This window comes from Peromyscus californicus, unplaced genomic scaffold, assembly GCF_007827085.1.
Source record: "Peromyscus californicus insignis strain IS unplaced genomic scaffold, ASM782708v3 Scaffold_17__1_contigs__length_78620276, whole genome shotgun sequence".
NCBI lineage: Eukaryota > Metazoa > Chordata > Mammalia > Rodentia > Cricetidae > Peromyscus > Peromyscus californicus.
The window spans coordinates 29,984,459-30,004,190 of NW_026294469.1; the positions used below are offsets into that span (position 1 = coordinate 29,984,459).

The 19,732-nt window shown below is 40.7% G+C and overlaps 1 protein-coding gene across 4 annotated transcripts in view; it reads left to right on the plus strand.

The window, feature by feature from the left end:
• The first annotated feature begins 310 nt into the window (after nucleotides 1-310).
• Nucleotides 311-19,732, plus strand: part of Kctd16 (potassium channel tetramerization domain containing 16) — a 293,096-nt gene continuing 273,674 nt past the window's right edge. For 2 of the 4 annotated variants that reach the window (XR_008219151.1, XM_052742084.1), the window contains exons 1-2: nucleotides 322-1,197; nucleotides 1,544-2,702. Coding sequence is in view for 3 of the 4 variants with exons in the window: in XM_052742084.1 (XP_052598044.1) it covers nucleotides 1,871-2,702 (832 nt within the window). In the remaining variant the exon portion in view is untranslated. Of the gene's footprint in view, nucleotides 1,198-1,543; nucleotides 2,703-19,732 lie in introns of all 4 variants that reach the window. The other 2 variants (XM_052742086.1, XM_052742085.1) reach the window with 2 other exon arrangements.

Consider the following 19,732-nt stretch of genomic DNA (forward strand, 5'->3'; position numbering starts at 1 on the left):
TGTGTGTGTGTGTGTGTGTGTGTGTGTGTGTGTGTGTGTGTGTCGCGCGCGCGCGCGTGTGTTGGCCAAAAGAATGAAGGGGGAAGAGCATCTGAATGAATATGACTGTAATCAAAGGCTTAAAAAGAATCCGAAAGACTTGTAACTTGAACATTCCTAGGATTAAAGGGGAAATGGTTTAGAGGAAGAAATGCGCTCTTCTGCAGAGTCATGCATTTGAAGAGCTCATCCGGAGGTTTTTCAAATTAAAATCACTGCCAGTGTGAAGGTTTATGTGTGGGGGGCAGGGGGTTGGAGGTGGGGTTGAAAACAAGGAAGAAAGAGCCCAGAGGTGGCTGTGCAAACTCAAGATCACAGGCGGGACGGGGGTCGGTGCAGCGCAGCGTCCCCGCCCTGCGCCAGCAACCAGCGCCTCCCGTCCAGTGCCCACCGCGGGCGCCACGTCCCCGTCAGCGCTGGCAACCTGTCACCGCCGAGGACGTGACTCCGAGCTGCCTCCGCTCTCTCCAAGCCCTATTCCTTTAAGATGATGTAATAGTCATTTCCCTGGATGGTTTCTTGCCTGCACTGCTCACACAACAGCATCCGAACTGCTCCTGGCACCGTGGGACCTCCTAGCTCCGGAGCTCATCTCCCCGCCGCCCGGGCTTCTTCTCGCTCCCCTACCTGGCGGGGATATGGGCGTCCCTTTGCCCTTGCCGGCAGGTGGGGTGGCTGCTGCGACCCTGGCTGGGCGCATCTGTCTGTCTCTCTGCCTCTGGGCTCTCTGAACGCCTCAAAGTCCAGTTACCTCTTGCAACTCTCCCAGGTGTAAAGGATCTGCTCTAAAGGTTTTGATTTTGATTTTTTTTCTCTTCCTGCCGAAGGTTTGGTTGAATATTTTTTTTTCCTTTGCTTCACTTCTTCGACTCAGCCTCCTTCTCACGGTTCAACTTTTTTTTTTTTTTTCGATCCATTTTAACTAGAGATTTGGGAGTGAATACGTACACACACACATACATATACACAAACGTACTTTTCCGAGCGCGTAAGTGCGGGATCGTTTATTTTCCGAGAGCACACCTCTCTGGCACTTTTCACTGATACCTCTGTCCTTTACCTGTGTGGGATTTGACAAGACCCAGTGTGGCTGTGGTTTCCGATTGCTCTGGAAAAGGTTATTTCTTCGCAAGAACTAAGTCTCCAGCACTCGCTAAGGTAAGCGCAGAGACTCACGGCTTTCTCTGTCCTGCTGAAAAAACGGGTCTCTTTGGAAGTTGAAAATTGCATATGCCGTTTACATCAGATTTACAAACAGGATTGATTTGAACAGCAGTTGATAGTGTCATGAAGATTAACTTAAAGACAGCACAGTCTGAAGGAAGCACTAACTCTGTTAAGGAGTGATTAAAGTCAATAGTTACAGGCTGCTTATGTAAAAATAATCTCCTCCCTGTCATTTTCCTTCCCTCTTCCTCCCCCCACCCCCCCTCCTCTCCCCGGAGGTCTCCCTCTTTCTGACTCATTCTGGGTCTGAAGAAATAATTTCTCTCTTTTCCCTCAGACAGACCTCTGAGTAACTGGGCACTCGGCCTTCTTGCCTACCCGGCCTAATGGAAGATCGAATGTAGACAAGCTGATTATTACATTCTGTGAAGTAGTAGCTCATGACCAGACAGCTTTAAACTTCCTGTCCAACATTACTTCACCTGTGGACTCTCCTAAAATTTGCTTTGTTGGGGGAATAAAGAGCAAAACCGGGGTAAGAGGAGGTCATTTTTGAACAAGTTAGCACCTTTTCCCTCCCTTACAACTGGATGCAAAGCCTGAGGCTGTGACTCTGTCGTCGGATTGTACCTTTAAGTCCAGGAAGCTGCACAAGAAAGGGACAATGGCTCTGAGTGGGAACTGTAGTCGTTATTATCCTCGGGATCAAGGGGCTGCAGTTCCCAACTCCTTCCCCGAAGTCATAGAGCTGAATGTTGGGGGCCAGGTTTACTTCACCCGCCATTCCACATTAATAAGCATCCCCCATTCCCTCTTGTGGAAAATGTTTTCCCCAAAGAGAGACAACGCTAACGATCTAGCCAAGGACTCCAAGGGAAGGTTTTTCATTGACAGAGATGGCTTCCTGTTCCGTTATATTCTGGACTATCTCAGGGACAGGCAGGTAGTACTGCCTGATCACTTTCCAGAAAGGGGAAGGCTGAAAAGAGAGGCTGAGTATTTCCAGCTCCCTGACCTCGTCAAGCTCCTGGCCCCCGAGGAAGTCAAGCAAAGCCCGGATGAATTCTGTCACAGTGATTTTGAGGATGCCTCCCAAGGAAGCGACACAAGAATCTGCCCCCCTTCTTCACTGCTGCCTCATGACCGCAAGTGGGGTTTTATTACTGTGGGCTACAGGGGATCCTGTACCTTGGGCAGAGAGGGGCAAGCAGATGCCAAGTTTCGGAGAGTTCCCCGGATTTTGGTTTGCGGAAGGATCTCCTTGGCAAAGGAAGTCTTTGGAGAAACTTTGAATGAAAGCAGAGACCCAGACCGAGCCCCAGAAAGATACACCTCCAGATTTTATCTCAAGTTCAAACATCTGGAAAGAGCTTTTGATATGTTGTCAGAGTGTGGATTCCACATGGTGGCCTGTAACTCCTCCGTGACAGCATCTTTTGTCAACCAGTATACAGAGGACAAGATCTGGTCGAGCTATACCGAATACGTCTTCTATCGTAAGTAGGAAGGCTTCTGTTTATTTTTGTGTGTTCGACTTTTCTTCACAGATGTATGTGGTCTCGTCTTTTGCTAGGGTCTAAGGATACTGGTTTGGGATTGCAGCTATGCTAAAACTATGGAGCCCTAGAGGTGGCTGCACTTCAGTTCTTGTGCCTTACCGGGTCCCAGAGAAATCTTTCTTGTTTTTTCCAGTGAGGTCACAGGATAGTTAGACTTCAAAAATTAGAAGGGATCAATGATGCTGGAAGAGTTCGTAAATAAGCATTAGTGACTTTTTTCTATATAGTGGTTTGTGAAGGTAAGGTTGCTGATTACAGCTTGGCTGTGGGTTCTCAGGGTTTGGAGTTTTGCAAAGTCAGTGTGGATGAAGTACCACTGCCAATCCTTTCCGCTAAACTCTTGGGGTCTGTTAAGCGGATTGCTGCAGGCTTGCTTTCATTAGTGGCTTTCAGAACACAAATGGATGTTGTACAGAGTGACGTGGTCTTGGCTAGATGGCAGTACAGACTGCTGAAAAGCCCCCCGTTTCCCCCAGGCCTGAAATTCACTTTTATGGGCTTTGCAAATCTGTTGTTTGGTTCTCTAACATTTTCTACTGAGACCGAAGTTACATTGCAGGTTTAATTAAGCTGAACTTTGTTTAAGATCCACCTAAAATGAACTAGGTCTCTGAGACTTGCCAATCACATGCAAACACCTCAGATACTGAGTTGACAGAATTCCTGACATAAAATAAAATCAGTATGTACATATGAGGGGATGTGATTGTCAGTGCCTTTCAAGTAGGGCTCTCCAAGTCTGTTCTTGTGCTTAAATGGAGACTTATGGTATGGATAGTTTTGTTTTATGGAAGGGTGTTGTGAATACAAGCCATTGGTCTTTGGAGGATGAACAGTAAATTGGTCTATACAATGTGATGCTTGCAGGATTTGGGCTTGGATGTTGAGTTCATTCCACAGAGACTGTGTTCTCAGTGTTAACATTCCATTTCCTTCGGCTGTTTTGAAAGCACCTTCAGAAATCAGGATTAAGATGTCTACATTTGTTTAAATATAAAGGGAAGACTGAGTTTCTTGGACCAGGCTTTGCCTATAGTTGTGTTTCTCCATTTGGAGTTGGTGGAGGTGGAGAAGCCAATGGGATGTGGAGTTTTCCAAAGTGGGTCGTCACATATCTACTCAGAAGTGAGGATGCATAGACTGCATGGACAGGGTGGCCCATGAAGAAAAAATTAAATCAGTCCCAAGAACTTACCGATATGTATGGAATAGCAAACATTATTTGGTCCAGTGGCCTTAATTGTGGTCTTGGCAATCAGTATCTTCGTTTAGGCCAGAGCTTAACCAACAAATATTGCTTTCTTCTGTCTGGCAAAGTTCCTGTGGATACAGAGATAAGATTCTTGATTTTTAAACCTTCTGTAAGGAGCTGACATTGTCTGTCATCCTGTAGAACATACGCCTTCTTCAAACTTTTGGGGAAAATGTGCTTTAAAGATAGGTCAAATGGAGGTTTGTACACTTGACTTTCAATCATTTACCCACCTAAATGATACTTTGGCCATCTCGGTCAGTGGTGTTTCCGCATTCATCAAGGGCTTATCTGTCTGACACTATGTCCTCTTTAGAATGCTCTGGAAATGTTCCAATCTCCTGATCATATAATTGCTGCTTCTTTTGTTGAGCTGTGGAGCAGTAGTTTGCTCTCCGTATCTCTACGGATAGGCTGGCACAAATGCACAGGAGCTTCATACTAACAGTATATATTTTGCAAATCATAGACTTCCCTTTTGTACCCAACATTCAGAGCTAAGTATTAACTCTTCCTCTGTCTTAGGACCAATAAAACTGACAGCTGGCTTTCTAGGGTGCATAACAGCTTCCGTGCAGCTGCTTAGCCATAATTATTTAATTAGAAGCTGCCAACTGTGCCTATATAAGCATTAATTCATCAAGCTGTTGTGCTCCGCTTAATGGGCCGAAACCATGGGAAGTGCTCTAGATCAGGGAGTTGACTGCATGCAAAGATGCTTTTCTCTGAGGAACTAATTTTCTTCCTGAACTTAGTGGTAGTAAATTCACACTACACACACACCCCTTGGATGCAAGGAATTAACTCTAAGCAATCAAAATTTTAATAACTCAGGAATTATGTAAAAGCACATTGCCTGGATCCACATCATATTAACCATTGAACATAAGGAACTAATGCATTGCTTTGGGTGGTTATCGGCCATGGGGAGTGAAGACTGCCCTCCCAACCATTTCCCTGTTTGTCTGTTTTTTCACCCAAGTCTTGCAAGATTAGCATTCCATCTGTCAACAGATTAGATGGATAGCATCATTGCTGCCTTTAACCTTTCATGTGGGCCTAGAACTGATGGTCAGCGTCAGTTAATTCTGAGTGTTTTGTTACCTGGTATCTGCAAATGTTAAGGAGAGACAGAAGAAATGTAAGCTGTCTTGCTCAGTCACTAGAGAATGAGTAGGACAGGGACACAAAAAAGAAGTGTCTGTGATAGAATCAACTCATAAGCTATTCTAGACATTTTTTTACCTTTATTTAAAGCAATGAAAAGGTGCCTTTTCACCCCATCAGCTAAGTCGCACCTCCTTGTTCTTCAAGCAATTCATAAAAGGCAGCACCATAAAGAGCCAACAGTGCTCCCTGGCTCACCTTTAAATAAAGTTTCAATTCAGTAATTTGGAAACCAGAGGCCCAACTGTAATCAAATCACAAGTGCACACACAGAAAGGGACGGGCACTGGGTTTCTAAGGCTTTTTCAAAGACTGTCACACATCTTTTCTGAGCCTCAAGAGTAACTTCAGGTGGATGTCTGAAAGCACAGGGGTTTTTTAAAAACATTCTCATGGAACAACATGACCACAAGTAGAGAGTTTAGTTCAGAAGATAGTATTTGAAGTGTGTGTATACTCTGAGCTCTATTAATTGTACAAATGGCTGCCCATTCACCACCTTTTGTACAAATGACTGCACATGCATATGTTTTAACCTTTATTCTTTTCACTTTGTTTCCTTAAATTTAAAGGGTCACACCAACAAAAGTCTCAAATTTCTTGCATGCATACATACATACATACATACATACATATGCTGTTGATTAAGGAAAGACTGTCAAAAAGTAGATCATGCAACTATTTCCCACTTAGAATTCAATTTTCAGACCACGAACTGAGGAGTGATTGTATCGACTGTGAATAATTTCTGCAATATTGACCACACAACTTCAAATAAAGGATATGCTTGCATAGGAAAACAAGAGGAAGCCGAAATGCATCTACCCCCAATGACGGTAGTGCCTTTTATCTTGTTTATGTGGCAGACACTGGCAATAACTTCAGTTTTTATTCCTCATAGAGACACAGCATTGGCACATTCAGTTGAACCAGAGTGTAGACCAAATCATGGAGTAAAGGATGCTTGTTATCTGTATCTCTTCTTCCTGTGACTTTTTCCTCTGACCTTGTAACTTAGGTGTTTTCTTGTCTCCTTGTCAAAGCTCCTCCAAGTGTCAAGTTCCATCTCCCCACGCTAAAACTAGGGTTTGTTGCCAGGAAAACTTCTGTACTGTTGTTATATATAGAATGCTCTCAAGGTAGGACATTACTTCTCCCAGAAGTATCTGAACATGCGAGAACTTTCCAGAGTTGTGTATCAGGCAGGCTTTTACCCTGAAAGTAATGTTCTTGAGACTCCAGTTTACTTAATTTTTAATTAAAAACAAATCACCATTTATTTTAGTCTAAGGCAATCTGATGAAGTCAGCACAGGTTCAACGCCAGGCAGATATTGGAGGGCCAAGTACAGAGGGGAGGACATCATTTTTTCCTTATTTCTTTAAGATGTTGTGTGCTGAGAAATGGGCTCCATATAATAGTTAAATAAGCATACTAGTAATTCATTTGTATATTGTTTTCACTCCTATTCCAAATAAGATCTGTTGCCTTACTTCAATCCCTGGTGGGAGGTGATTATAATAGGTTATTCCTGGGACTATGACATTACTGAATGAATTCGGCAGCAAGACAAGCGTCAGTGTGTGAGAAGAAAGGGAAGAGGACAGGTCTCTAACATTGCTTTCAAATGTCCTGAAACGTTAAAAATACACATACAATTGGGAAGAAAGGAGCAAGTATTACCCATAGCCTAATGCCACTTAGGTCCTATCAAATAAGTTAGAAATAAAGAGAGCTGTGAGCATACCCAAACACTCCCAACACAGAACACCTAAAAATACATCCACACATAAAGCATAGAGAGAAATGCCTGAGGTACTTCAGGTCCACATTTCTGAAGGCCATTCCCTCAAAACTGATAGACAAGGTCTGCTTCATTACTCACAGCTGCTTTTCTTCTCTGGTTTTTGCTCTAGCTTTTCTTAAATCTCATAGTTCTTGGGTAGTTTGTTAAATTTTTACTGTAGAAATACTTCAAGTGTAAAAAAATGCAGAGGCAGTCTGTGAGACACTTTGATCTAACCAACATCCATCTCTTGATGGTTGTGACTGTTAGCATGAGGTAATCATCCTTCATCTATGCTCTAATTTACCTTACCTTTGGTCTGTTCTGGATAACTTTGGGGTAAACCCCTGGTATTGGTCTTGTGATTCATCCACAGGTACTATAGCCAGTATTTGTACAAAATGAAACTTTAAAAAAATATGCAATACAGTTATTGCACAGAAAATCAATGTCTTCACTATCAAATATCTAGCCAGTGTTCAAATTTTCCTGATTTTTCCTCACATTAACTTAGCTGGTTTGTGTGAATCAGTGTCCATATGAGACACATTTAGTTGATATAGTTTCCTTATATTCTTTCATAATTTAATAACACTGCATGCAACTTCTGTGCAACCAATTGGTTAGGCACTGTTAACCTGTTAGATGTAGGCATTTGAACTGGTCAGTTGAGTTTCAATATTTCCGGTCAGTCTTCTTCATTGTTTATGGCAAGTGAATTTTAATTTATATAGGCAGACTGGAAGCTACATGTTAGGAAGGCAAAGTAAGGATATCCTTTTATTGTTAGCTTTTATATTTACTATATGAATAGACAGCAATGGGGATTATTCTCTCCATTCATTTTCCAAGTCCATTGTTTCGACAAAGTAAACATTACAAGGGGCACCATACTTTTCCTTCCAGTCCTTCAGGAGACATCCATTATTCCACACTTGCTGTCATCATTGGATCAGGCTGCCTTTAGGAGTACAGTGAGCTTCCCAGGATATGCACTGTGTCTTGCTGACTGTGAGTAGGAATCATCTGGGTGGGAGAAGTCACCTTCTACCCACTCTAATTTTGTATTTGAGAATCCATGGATTCTTTCAGCCGTGGTGACGCTCCACTGAATTCACAATCTGTTTCCAAGTAGTTTCTTCTTGTGTGTTTCCCCATTTCAGGAAATGGTATCTTCAGTCACCTAATTCTTCAGGAAAAATAACCCCAGAATGCATCCCAAGCCTTCATTCTCCCTAGGGAACCTCTTTAATTTATTGTGCATCCTCTTCTTCTCTTCTTCTTCTTTCAAAAACCCTTCCATGTCTTTCCACAGTCATAGATGCTACTCCTTCCTGTCTGAGTCATCACTGTTGCCCTTCTAGACAATTGCTGGACACTTGAATTGTCCTCCCCACCTGATACTCCCCTTTGGATCTAGTGTCTGTGCTGCAGACATGGTGAGGTTTTGAAAGTGTTAGTCTGACCATGCCACTTTTCCACTTCTTCACCATGAAGTGCTCTTGAGGTGAGCCTTTACTATACACCAGGACCCTGTACATTTGAAATGACCCCTGCTTCCCTCTCTGGCCTCTACTGTTGCATCTCACCTGTGCATTTCAAGATCACTGGAATACATTTCATTAAGTTCCTGGATTTTAAAAAAAAAATATCTGCTTCTTCATTCTTACACATGATGTTCCCCATGCTTGGAACTTTGCCTCCACCTGTCCTAACTGGAAGTCACATTTTTAGATGCCTTTCCTGATCCACTATTGGAAAAGGCATGCCTTATACTTGCCTCCCAGGCCCCTAGTTTCTTCTACCATAACACCAATCCTAATATGTTATTCTTGCTTATCTGCCTCTCTCTATATCCCAAATTTGTGAAAATAGAAATTGTGTCTCTCCAGTTCATCATAATTCCTGGTACTAACACTCAGGTAGGTACACTGTCGATCTATTTCTTAAAAAAATGGAAAAATGTCGACTGCAATGTTCTGCCATGGCCATAAATGCCACTGTCTGGGAATACTGTTAGAATAGCTCTTAAAAGAAATGCTGGCGGCCAGCAATGGTGTGAATAATGCTGTAATGACTAGTAAGGACTCTTCCTAATGTCCATTGAGTGCTCCTTTTACATACAAAGTGGAAGTGTCACAGAAAGATGCTCTAACTCTTCACACCTGCCCAGTGATTCCAGCCCCAGGGGAATGAGAAGAACACTTACCAGCAGCAAAGTCTCCTGTCCTCCTTTAGCTAGAGGGAGGAAATTGAAGCTGGGTGGGACTGGTATTTAAGGAAAAGCCCAGAGGGGAATCAGGTTTCAGAAAAGTATGCAGAATTGATGAAATACTCATAACAGGAAAAGAAATTGACTGAGTACCAAGTATGTTATGAGACCTGTCTTCTTTATTTTCTTTCTGCCCAAGTGTTCCATTTACTTTCTTTGATTCCCATCAGCAATCCTGTTCCTTAATGGCAGGGACCATTAAATAAATCTCCTTTTAACTACGTGGAGTGGCCTTAATAATTTCACCAATACACTGTGGTTAAGAGCCTGGTGATTGGAGCACAGGTGGAAAGTGTGCCATTTGTCCTTAAAAACAGTGCTCAAATTCCAATCCCTGTTTGTTCCCTATTAGTAATGCTAACATTAGGAAATGACCTTCCTTGCAAGCATCAGTTTCCTTACCTGGAAAGTGGGGTTAAGAACTACAGTAGTTGATTGATAGGATTATGAGGCTCAAATGGTTGATGTACAAACACAGAAGAGAATGTCTGGTACCAGACAGTGTTCAGGATGTGAACACCCAGGCCCCTGGGAATTCGGGCAGGGAATAGTCACAGGACTTCAGCTAAGTAACTTGTCGGTTTCTTGTTGGTAGTTCTTCGTCTCATTTACTGACCTAAGCATGCATGAATGAAAATTATGTATAAGTATACTTGATAGAAGGAAATTCTGATTATTCATTTGATTGAATAACTATAAAGGCAAACACCACAAAAGACTTCAAATTAAATGGCACATTGTATCCTATGAATATGAAAGTTTCTAAGCATGAATTGAAAGCATATGTAAATAAGATTATGTAAATATTAAAAAAGAGAGAGAGGAATAGATCTGACAATCCAGCAAAGTTATGTTTTTGCATTCTATACTGGGAACTGTTATCAGTGGCCAGTTCCCCAAATGCACTTCAACCTTTGGCTTTCAGAGCCTAGGATAACAATGTAATGGGATTGAAAAGTAAGAATACACCTTAAAATTATAGATTCAGTCTCTATGGAACTAGAATTCCCTTTTAATGAATCTCAGCCTGGAGAGTGTCCTTTGTGGTGACAGAAGAAATGATTATTGAGTAGGCCACTGACAATGGGATCTAAATTATTCCAGAAGCAAAAAGAAGACATTTTTCTCCACCTGTACGTAGCTCTGTGGTCTGATATGACAGGGAAATGAGCTTGTTGATTAGCATGTGCTACCATGTGACCTATTCAGAAACTGCTCCATGTGAAATAATTCACTCTTACCTACCTTTTTCAGCCCTATTCTGAGACAGAAACTTATAATCATTTCCCCGAACAATGCACAGCAACCGAGTGAGTGTGATACAGTGTTTTTATGAACAAGCTGCACTCAGGAAAATAGAAGACGAGTCTAAGACTTTCAAGCTTCTGTATATTGTGTCTTGGGGAACTGTGAACTACCCAGTCAACACTGCTTATTAACTAAACAAAGCAAGGGGGGACTAAGTTCAAATAATAGTAATGATCATTTTTAAAGGGATCCTGGAGGAACAGAAAAATTCCAGTGAGCAGTATAATAGAAGTTGTGCTCATGTATGCTGGAGTGTTGAAGAGGCAGATGAAAATATCTGAGGAGTTCTGAAAATACTCCACAAAGAGAAAAAGAGCCCACCTGACATATAAAGTACGTTGAGTATTGGGCGGACATCATGGATCACTCTCTTTAAAGACTGACCATCCGATTGCGTCTGTTGAAGCCATTTTTCTATAGGCATGGTTCTGCACATTTACACAGCAATGTGATTGAAAATAGGACCCAGTTTTCATTTAATTGGTTTCTAGTCAACTAGTTGAAATCTTTTCTTTTTTAAACAGAAGGTAACTGTGTAGAATTCAACTTTGTCAGGCGGCAACAGAATGGGGAGGTATTAATTTTTATTTTTCCAAGAAAAATATACCTTGCAAATAAGGAATTTTGCTTTGCTTTTCTGGATGGACATTCATGTGGAACAGGGATGTGGCGACTGACATTCTGTAGTGCTTTCCACAGCTTTAGACCTGCTTTTGGAGTTTAAAGTAATAAAATAGTTACTGAGTTTGTTTGCAAAGATTTTAGTAATTCCTACTTTGTAAGGATCCGTCTCATGTAAAGTATCATTTCATAGAGCTTTCTGCTTGAGATGGGTAGAAAATGTGAAATCTGTATGCAAAGTGTCTAGTTCCTGATTCATGAACTCTTCATGCTAATGAATTTCCAGTATTTCTCCACAATCTGCTGAGGAAGTGATTGACAACCTGCACAAACGCCATTGATTGGAAGTCACAGGCACTTCAAACTTCCCTTCATCTGTACCATCTGCATGCACCAAAAAGATGCAGTGCAGTGTTTTCTAAAACATCTTGACCCCCTTTCACTAGAATGCTCTTCATCTTTAGGCTGACTGAACTCTCACTTCAGTTGTCTGTGGAGTGTCCTACTCATTTCCTTCTGGCCACATGAGTACCTGCTGGCCACTGGGACCTTGCTCCACTCACTGCTGGCTCAGATACTTCTGTTATTCTCCTTGAATACTGAGAGATTTCATGAAAAGAATACTATATTCACGTATAGTATTCTCTAGGGCTCATGGTTTATGGAGAGATTAGATTAGGAAAGGGGAAATTACAATTTTGTGTGATGGGAAATGTACATAAACATACAAGAGGATAGTGAGGGCACACCTAACCTGAACTTAAGGATATCAGAACATTAGACTAGCTTTCATATTAATGCTTAGAAAAGAGAAAATGCTTAAATCTTCAATTCATTTGTTGATGTTAAGATACTAGCTGACTGACGAAGTCATAAAAGTTACATCCTAGCATGGCTTAGAAGAACTTTGATGTTGTTAATAATCCTGTCATTTCTCATTTAACTAGATTTTCCCAATGATAGATGTATAATGATTGTACTTATGCCCTGAACCTATATCATCGTTTTTAACTCTTTATTTCTCTCTTCTGTTGAAAACATTGCTTGTAAACGTGTATGTTCAAAATCAGAATCCAAATGCTATTCCATGTGACTAGTAATTGTTTTTAAATATTATACTTTTATGTCTCTAGTCTTAATTTATGAAGACTCTCAAAGTGGCGTTTTTTATTATTAATACTTTAATTTTTAAGGACTACTAATTTGCCTTGTCAATCTGATTCAGAAATCATTTCCAATGCGTACCACAGTGCTGAAGACACAGGAAGTTCTCAATAGGCATGTGTTGAGCGAGTGAATAAATTTATAATGCTACTTTTTAACAAAGGAAAATGCGAATTGTAAAATTAATGGGATTTGCTCTCTATTTTACTCAGTAGTTATCTTTAGTCACAGATGTATCTTAAAAGCAATAGTAACAGTATGGTAAAATACATTAGAGGCATCAAACCTACGCACAAAAAAGCCCCATAATTCCATCACATCCTGCCAGGATGTGCCTGAACAGTCATCAGCTAAAAGGTGATGAGGAAGCTTCTCTCAAGGTAGAACTATGAGACTTAAGATGCACTCAAGCCATTAGACTAGCTGGTACCCCGACATTTCCATTATAAGCTTTGTTGGTTTGTATAAAAGACTCATGAAGAGAATGGAAGGTGAACCTATTATAGAGGACCTTGCCCATGACTGAGCAGAAGTCAAGCTGCTAGCCACTGGGTCTTACTCTGGACTAATTGCCACACACTTCATGCCTTAAAGAAAGAACAAAATCAATCACGTGGCCCATTTCTCTAGCTCCCTTGGCATGCTCACTGTGTCCATCCCCTCTAAAAGCATTTGTTCATTTGTACTGTCCCCACCCTGGGCTTTACACAGTTCTTAGATCTGCCTAGTTCCTTTTGTACTTCAAGATGTTGCCCTTGTGTCTCCTCTTTCCCAAACACCACCACTCCGAATCCTACTCCTCTTTCAATGTCAGGCCTTAGTGGGATTTTTTTAAAGAATTTTTTTTATTCAGTTTACATACAAATCAAAGATCTCCCCTTCCCTCCTCCCAACCCTCCAGCCTCCCCCTCCCAGCCCAACTCCCATTCCCTCCTACAAGAAGGTAAGACCTCCCATGGGGAGGTACATTTAGTAGAGGCAGGTCCAAGCCCCTCCCCCTGCCTCAAGGCTGTGTGAGGTGTCCCACCATAGGGAGTGGGTTTCAAAATGCCTGCTCATGTACCAGGGGTGGATCGTGATTCTACTGCCAGGGGGCCCCTTAAGCAGATCAAGCTACACAACTGTCTTGGTTATTCGGAGGGCCTAGTCCAGTCCCATGTAGGCTCCACAGCCTTTGATCTAAATTTCATGAGTTCCCACTAGTTTGGTTTGGTTGTCTCTGTAGGTTTCCACATCATGATCTTGATGCCTTTGCTCAGAGTCCCTCTTCTCTCTCTTCGACTGAACTCCTGGAGCTCAGCCTGGTGTTTGGCTGTTGATCTCTGCATCTGCTTCCATCAGTTACTGGATGAAGGCTCTATGATGATAGTTAGGGTAGTCACTGATCTGATTACTGGGTTAAGCAAGTTCAGGCACCCTCTCCACTATTGCTAGTAGTCTAAGCTGGGGTCATCCTTGGGGATTCCTGGGAACTTCCCTAGCACATGGTTTTTCCCTATCCCCATGATGTCCCCCTCTATCATGGTATCTCTTTCATTGCTCTCCCACTCCATCCCTGTTCCAGCTCGACCATTCCATTCTTTTATGTTCTCATCCCCCGTCCCCTACCATCCATTGCCCACCCCTCACCCCCAGTTTACTCATGGAGATCTCATTTAATTCCCCTTCCCAGGGTGATCTATGCATCCTTCTTTGGGTCCTCCTTGTTAGCTAGCTTCTGTGGAGCTGTGGGTTATAGTCTGATTGTCCTTTGCTTTACATCTAGTATCCACTTATGAGTGAGTACATACCATGTTTGTCCTTCTGAGTCTGGGTTACCTCACTCAGGATGATATTTTCTAGTTCCATCCATTTGCCTGCAAATTTAATGATGTCATTGTTTTTCACTGCTGAGTAGTACTCCACTGTGTATATGTACCACATTTTCTTAATCCATTCATCTGTTGAGGTGCATCTAGGTTGTTTCCAGGTTCTAGCTATTACGAATAATGCTGCTATGAACATTGGTGAGCATGTGTCCTTGTTGTATGACTGAGCTTTCCTTAGGTATATGCCCAAGAGTAGGATAGCTGGGTCTTGAGGTAGATTAATTCCCAATTTTCTGAGGAACCGCCATACTGATTTCCAAAGTGGATGTATAAGTTGCACTCCCACCAACAGTGTAGGAGTGTTCCCCTTGCTCCACATCCTCTCCAAAATAAGCAGTCTTCAGTGGTTTTGATCTTAGCCATTCTGACAGGCGTAAGATGGTATCTCAGAGTCATTTTGATTTGCATTTCCCTGATGACTAAAGATGCTGAGCAGTTCCTTAAATATCTTTCAGCCATTTGAGATTCTTTTGTTGAGAATTCTCTGTTTAACTCTATAGCCCATTTTTTAAATTGGATTGTTTGTTATTTTGATGTGCACTTTCTTGAATTCTTTATATATTTTGGATATCAACCCTCTGTCAGATATGGTAAAGATCTTTTCCCATTCTGTAGGCTTTCCTTTTGTCTTATTTACTGTGTCCTTTGCCTTACAGAAGCTTCTCAGTTTCAGGAGGTCCCGTTTATTAATTGTTGCTCTCAGTGTCTGTGTTACTGGTGTTATATTTAGGAAGCAGTCTTATGTGCCAATGCATTCAAGACTACTTCCTACTTTCTCTTCTATCAGGTTCAGTGTAACTGGTTTTATATTGAGGTCTTTGATTCACTTGGATTTAAGTTTTTGTGCATGGAGATAGATATTGGTCTATTTGCAATCTTCTACATGTTGACATCCAGTTATGCCACCACCATTTATTGAAGATGCTTTCTTTTTTCCATTGTACAGATCTGGCTTCTTTGTAAAAAAATCAGGTGTTCATAGGTGTATGGGTTAATCTCAGGGTCTTCAACTCAATTCCATTGGTCCACATGTCAGTTTTTATGCCAGTATCAAGCTGTTTTTATTACTATAGCTCTATAGTAGAGCTTGAGGTCAGAGATGATAATGCCTCCAGAGTTGGCTTTATTATATAGGATTGTTTTAGCTATCTTGAGTTTTTTGTTTTTCCATATGAAGTTGAGTATTGTTCTTTCCAGGTCTGTGAACAATTGTGTTGGGATTTTAATGGGGATTGTATTGAATCCGTAGATTTTAGAAAGGCCTCCCATTCTACCACAGCTGAAATAATCAGAGTCTTCCCAGTGGCTATCTACAAAACATCTTGTTTTTTTTCCTGTTACCTGATCGTGCTGCTGATGCATGTGATCATATGTCTGATTCTCTTTCTCTCCTGAAAGCTTTACCATGACAGCAGTTTATTTGTCCTTCTTGTCTGCATCCTCAGCATCTAGTGTAATGCCTCATGCATAACAGATTCTTAGTTCTTTCTTCTCCATCCTTCACATGCCATCACATAACATTATAGTAGAGCTCCCGTCATATAAAGTCTGTTGATGTACACACACACACACACACACACACACACACACACACACACACACTCCACAGATGAAGATCTGGCTAGTATAATACAAACAAATGAGAAAAAGAAAAAAGAAAAGAAAAGGGGAACATAATCCCCTAGAGAAAGGACTTGAGATGTGGACAGGAGTGGGGATAGTTACTTTGAAAGGTTACTTAACCTTTCCAACCTTCAGATACCCTAACTACATGACACAAACAGTGAACCCATTTAGTTGTTTCACAAAAGAGTTAGCAGTAACGTGACATGTGTTAAGTGATTATATTGCTTGATTAGTTGTTTGTCATTAAGGCAGATTTTATTATAGCTTGACTAAACGTCCAGAAAATGTTTCAAGGACAAGCAGCTACAAGCAAGGAGAGATTAAATCTGTTATTTTTGAAAGTGAAGAAGTATTTAAACATCAGTGTTCAGAAATAGGCAAATAAGCTTTGACGGGAGCATAACAGTATAATTTTAGTATGTGTTGCTATATAAGCTTGGGTAGTGTACAATTGAAATGTACTGAGTACCCTTTGTTTTATCCATTTGTGTAATGATCATACAAATATAGAGCAAATGCTGGCCAAGTGAATGAAAACAGGCCCCTTACTAAAGCCCCTAGGCCATAATGGTAAGTGGGAACCTGAAGTGTATCTGTCATGTTTGGGGAAGATGTTGGGTAATTTTTGTCAACTCAACACAAGATAGAGTTACCTGGAAGTAGAAGCCTCAGCTGTGAAAATTCTTCTATTTGCCTTTAGGCAAGTCTCTGGGGGCATTTTCTTGGTTGGCGATTGATGCAGAAGGGCCCAGGCCACTTTAGGTGGTACCACCCCTTGGCAAGTGACCAGCCACATGTCCCTTCATGACCTCTGCTTCAGTTTCTACCTCCAGGTTCCTGCCTTGAGTTCTTGAGCTGGCTTCCTTCATGGTAGACTACAACCTGTAAGCCAAATACATCCCTTTTCCTCAAGTTGGTTTGGATTGGTTCTTGATCACAGCAATGCAAGGCAAACTAGGACAGAAGGGAAGCAACTGGATTCACAAAATCAGAGCATCCTGGCTGGGTAGAGGGGGATATCATAATGTTATGACTCAGTTTCCTCTGAGTCATCAGACTTTAAATGAAGTCTTGGGTAAAAGCCAACATACACAATCTCTTTAGTGGTGCTATTTTGATTGTGTTGAGAAGTGAGCATAAGTTGTCACTTCAATTCCTTCTTACTTCCTTTTTCTGCCCTTGGGAAAATTCCAGAAAACCCAGAAACCACAACATTTGGTTTGAAGAAACATGACCGGATACTCCAAACAAATGATGGATTTTCCTCCTTTGAAAAATTTTCATTTTGCATTTCTATTAGGTTCATCTTCATTTAATTTTCATTTGACATAAGTTTAGTTGTTAGACAGAATCTGTAGGAAATCAATGAGAAAAGCTGAAGAGTTAAAAACAAAGTTAATTTGCTTTTATTTCTGAAATTTTTCAAAGAAAGCTTACTTAACCACTTTAAATGTATATTTATAGCAACACAAGCAATGGTAATTATTTCTATTCAAGGGAAGATATGGAGATGGTTTCTAGGGTTGACTTCATGTGCTGCTAATTTGGAATTCTTTCCTGTATTGTGAATACAACCTAAATTTGTATATTATTCTGTAAGACTAATACACTATGTATTTCCTGCAAAGAGCTTAAGAAATTATGGTAAAATCTCTGGTTAAAATGGTGCTGCTTTCTGTATTTATATTCAGAATTGATTAGAAAAAACAAAAAGTCTGTTGGGGGTATTTGAACACAATTTCTCTTACCAGTCGTATTCATACATATAAAAACAACAAGAACACTTTCTTGCTGCCATAGATATATTTTTATATATAAAATATACAATTTGCCTTGGTAATTTATTATGGGAAAGAAAGTTTTCTTAAAAATAACCAGATGCAGTCTAGTCAAATAATTGCTGGTTTAGCTTGCTGTTGAAGCCTTCTTGATTTCAGAAAGAAATAAAGGTTACACACTAGTATACATTTAAACTCTAAGATGTTAACAACATTCATGAGCAGTTTTTATTGAACTTCATGTCATGTATTATGTAAAACGTTTTTTATTTGATTCTAACAAAACCTCTACAATGAGACATTGAGGTTCACAAAGTTTAAGCTTATCAAAGATCACACTTTCAGTGAGTATTTAGTACACTGAAGGGTTTCTCTGTAGATGGATCAAGTTGCATCTCTCTTGTTTTATATTTGAGCAAAGTTCATTAGTTTCTATCACCCTTGAGTTCAAAGGATTGACTGGGAGCTGTGGTCCAAGGATGGAGCTGCACTACAAATGCAGATCTGTATTATGCCATCTGATAACTGCTGTAAGCGTAACTCAAACCTCAATTGCCATGACCACCGATGTTCTGGTATTCTTAAGTCATGCCATAAACATAACAGAAATACCATATGGCAGTGCTGCGTTTTCAGAGCTACCAAGTAGCTATTCAAGGGAATCCCACATAAAGCCTGAAGTAGGGTATGCGGATGGTAGAAGGTGTTCCACACAGATGACTTCCCTTGCTCTTCCCTTTCAAATCTCAAGGCTTATGAACATGACTTTCCCATGCGATAGATTCAGAAAAGTTAAACCAGATTGAGCCCAAGTCTGCAAATCTGTCCTTAGTTACCCACACAGAGCTTCTGGGATACAGTCTCTTCTTCCAGAGACTCCCACATAGCATTATTTTTACAGATTTGATTTTCTAGGTGCCACAGATATGAAAAGGCACAAGATTTCATAGTACAAAAAAGATGTCAGAAACATTTGAAGTGAGCATGGCGAATTTATCTTATTTTTCCTCCTTCCATCGAATATCTAAGTAAAAATAGCGTGTTTGAGCGCGCACGCGCGCGCGCGCGCACACACACACACACACACACATCATCTTAAGTTTCACCTGTCTTAGCATAAACACACACACATACATCAAAAGAGTATATTAGCAGGCTTTAGTTCTAAAGTTAGTAGCAAGACAGAGACCAGACTCAGATGAGGGACATGACAAGTACTGATGGTTCCTGAAGAAAAGGAACATTAAACCTGCCTATCTTGAAACTGTGTAAATCACAGATGCCAAATGAACTTCTTATTTAGTAGCTTGCCTTGTTTGTGCTTAAGGAGTTAACAGGAAGCTTACTTCTCTGTATTTTATGTTCATTATAGTTCTCTACTACTTTAGACAAAACTTCATTCTCTTGAGTTTACAACCAGTTTGGTTTCTTAAAGCAGTTCATTCTCAAATCTTGGAAAACACAAAGAAAGAGCAGTGTAATCTTGTTTGTCTTAATTTCTTATGAGTTTTGCTTTTCCACATCCAACTGTTTGCCTTTCCCTAAAATGCGTTATTGATGCCATTGAATGCAAACAAATCAAAAGTGCTTGTGGACATGATGTTCTCCTTAGAACACCAGGGTCATCATAGCAACAGTTTGGAAGGATGGTCTTTCCCATTTTACAGACAAGAAAACCGAGACCTATGAAGATTCTCACTCAAATTTACAGCTAGTAAATTAACAAAATCAGGATTCAGATTCCCTGTCACGTCTGTTTGACACCCAAAACTAGAATTACTTTTTAGCTGCTAGCTTTCCAGTTGCAGATCTTTCCTCCTTATGGGTCAGTATTTTTAGATCACTTAGAATAACCGCTAGTAAGACTACATGATCAAACGGGTCTTGTTTCTTTGTCCACTGTGAGACTGGGCCTGGAATGATTATGAAGTTGATTCTGAGGAAGCAGAATCTGTGTTTGTGTGCCTTCATAATAATAGCTAATATATGTAGGGGCAGTTTATCTCTGCAAGGCTTTATACTAAGGGTTTTATGCAAAAGTTATTTATGCAACATTTTATTTAAATGGTGCAAACAGAATTGACTTCAGTGTTGAATCAAGTAAATGTAATTTCCTGACTTCAAG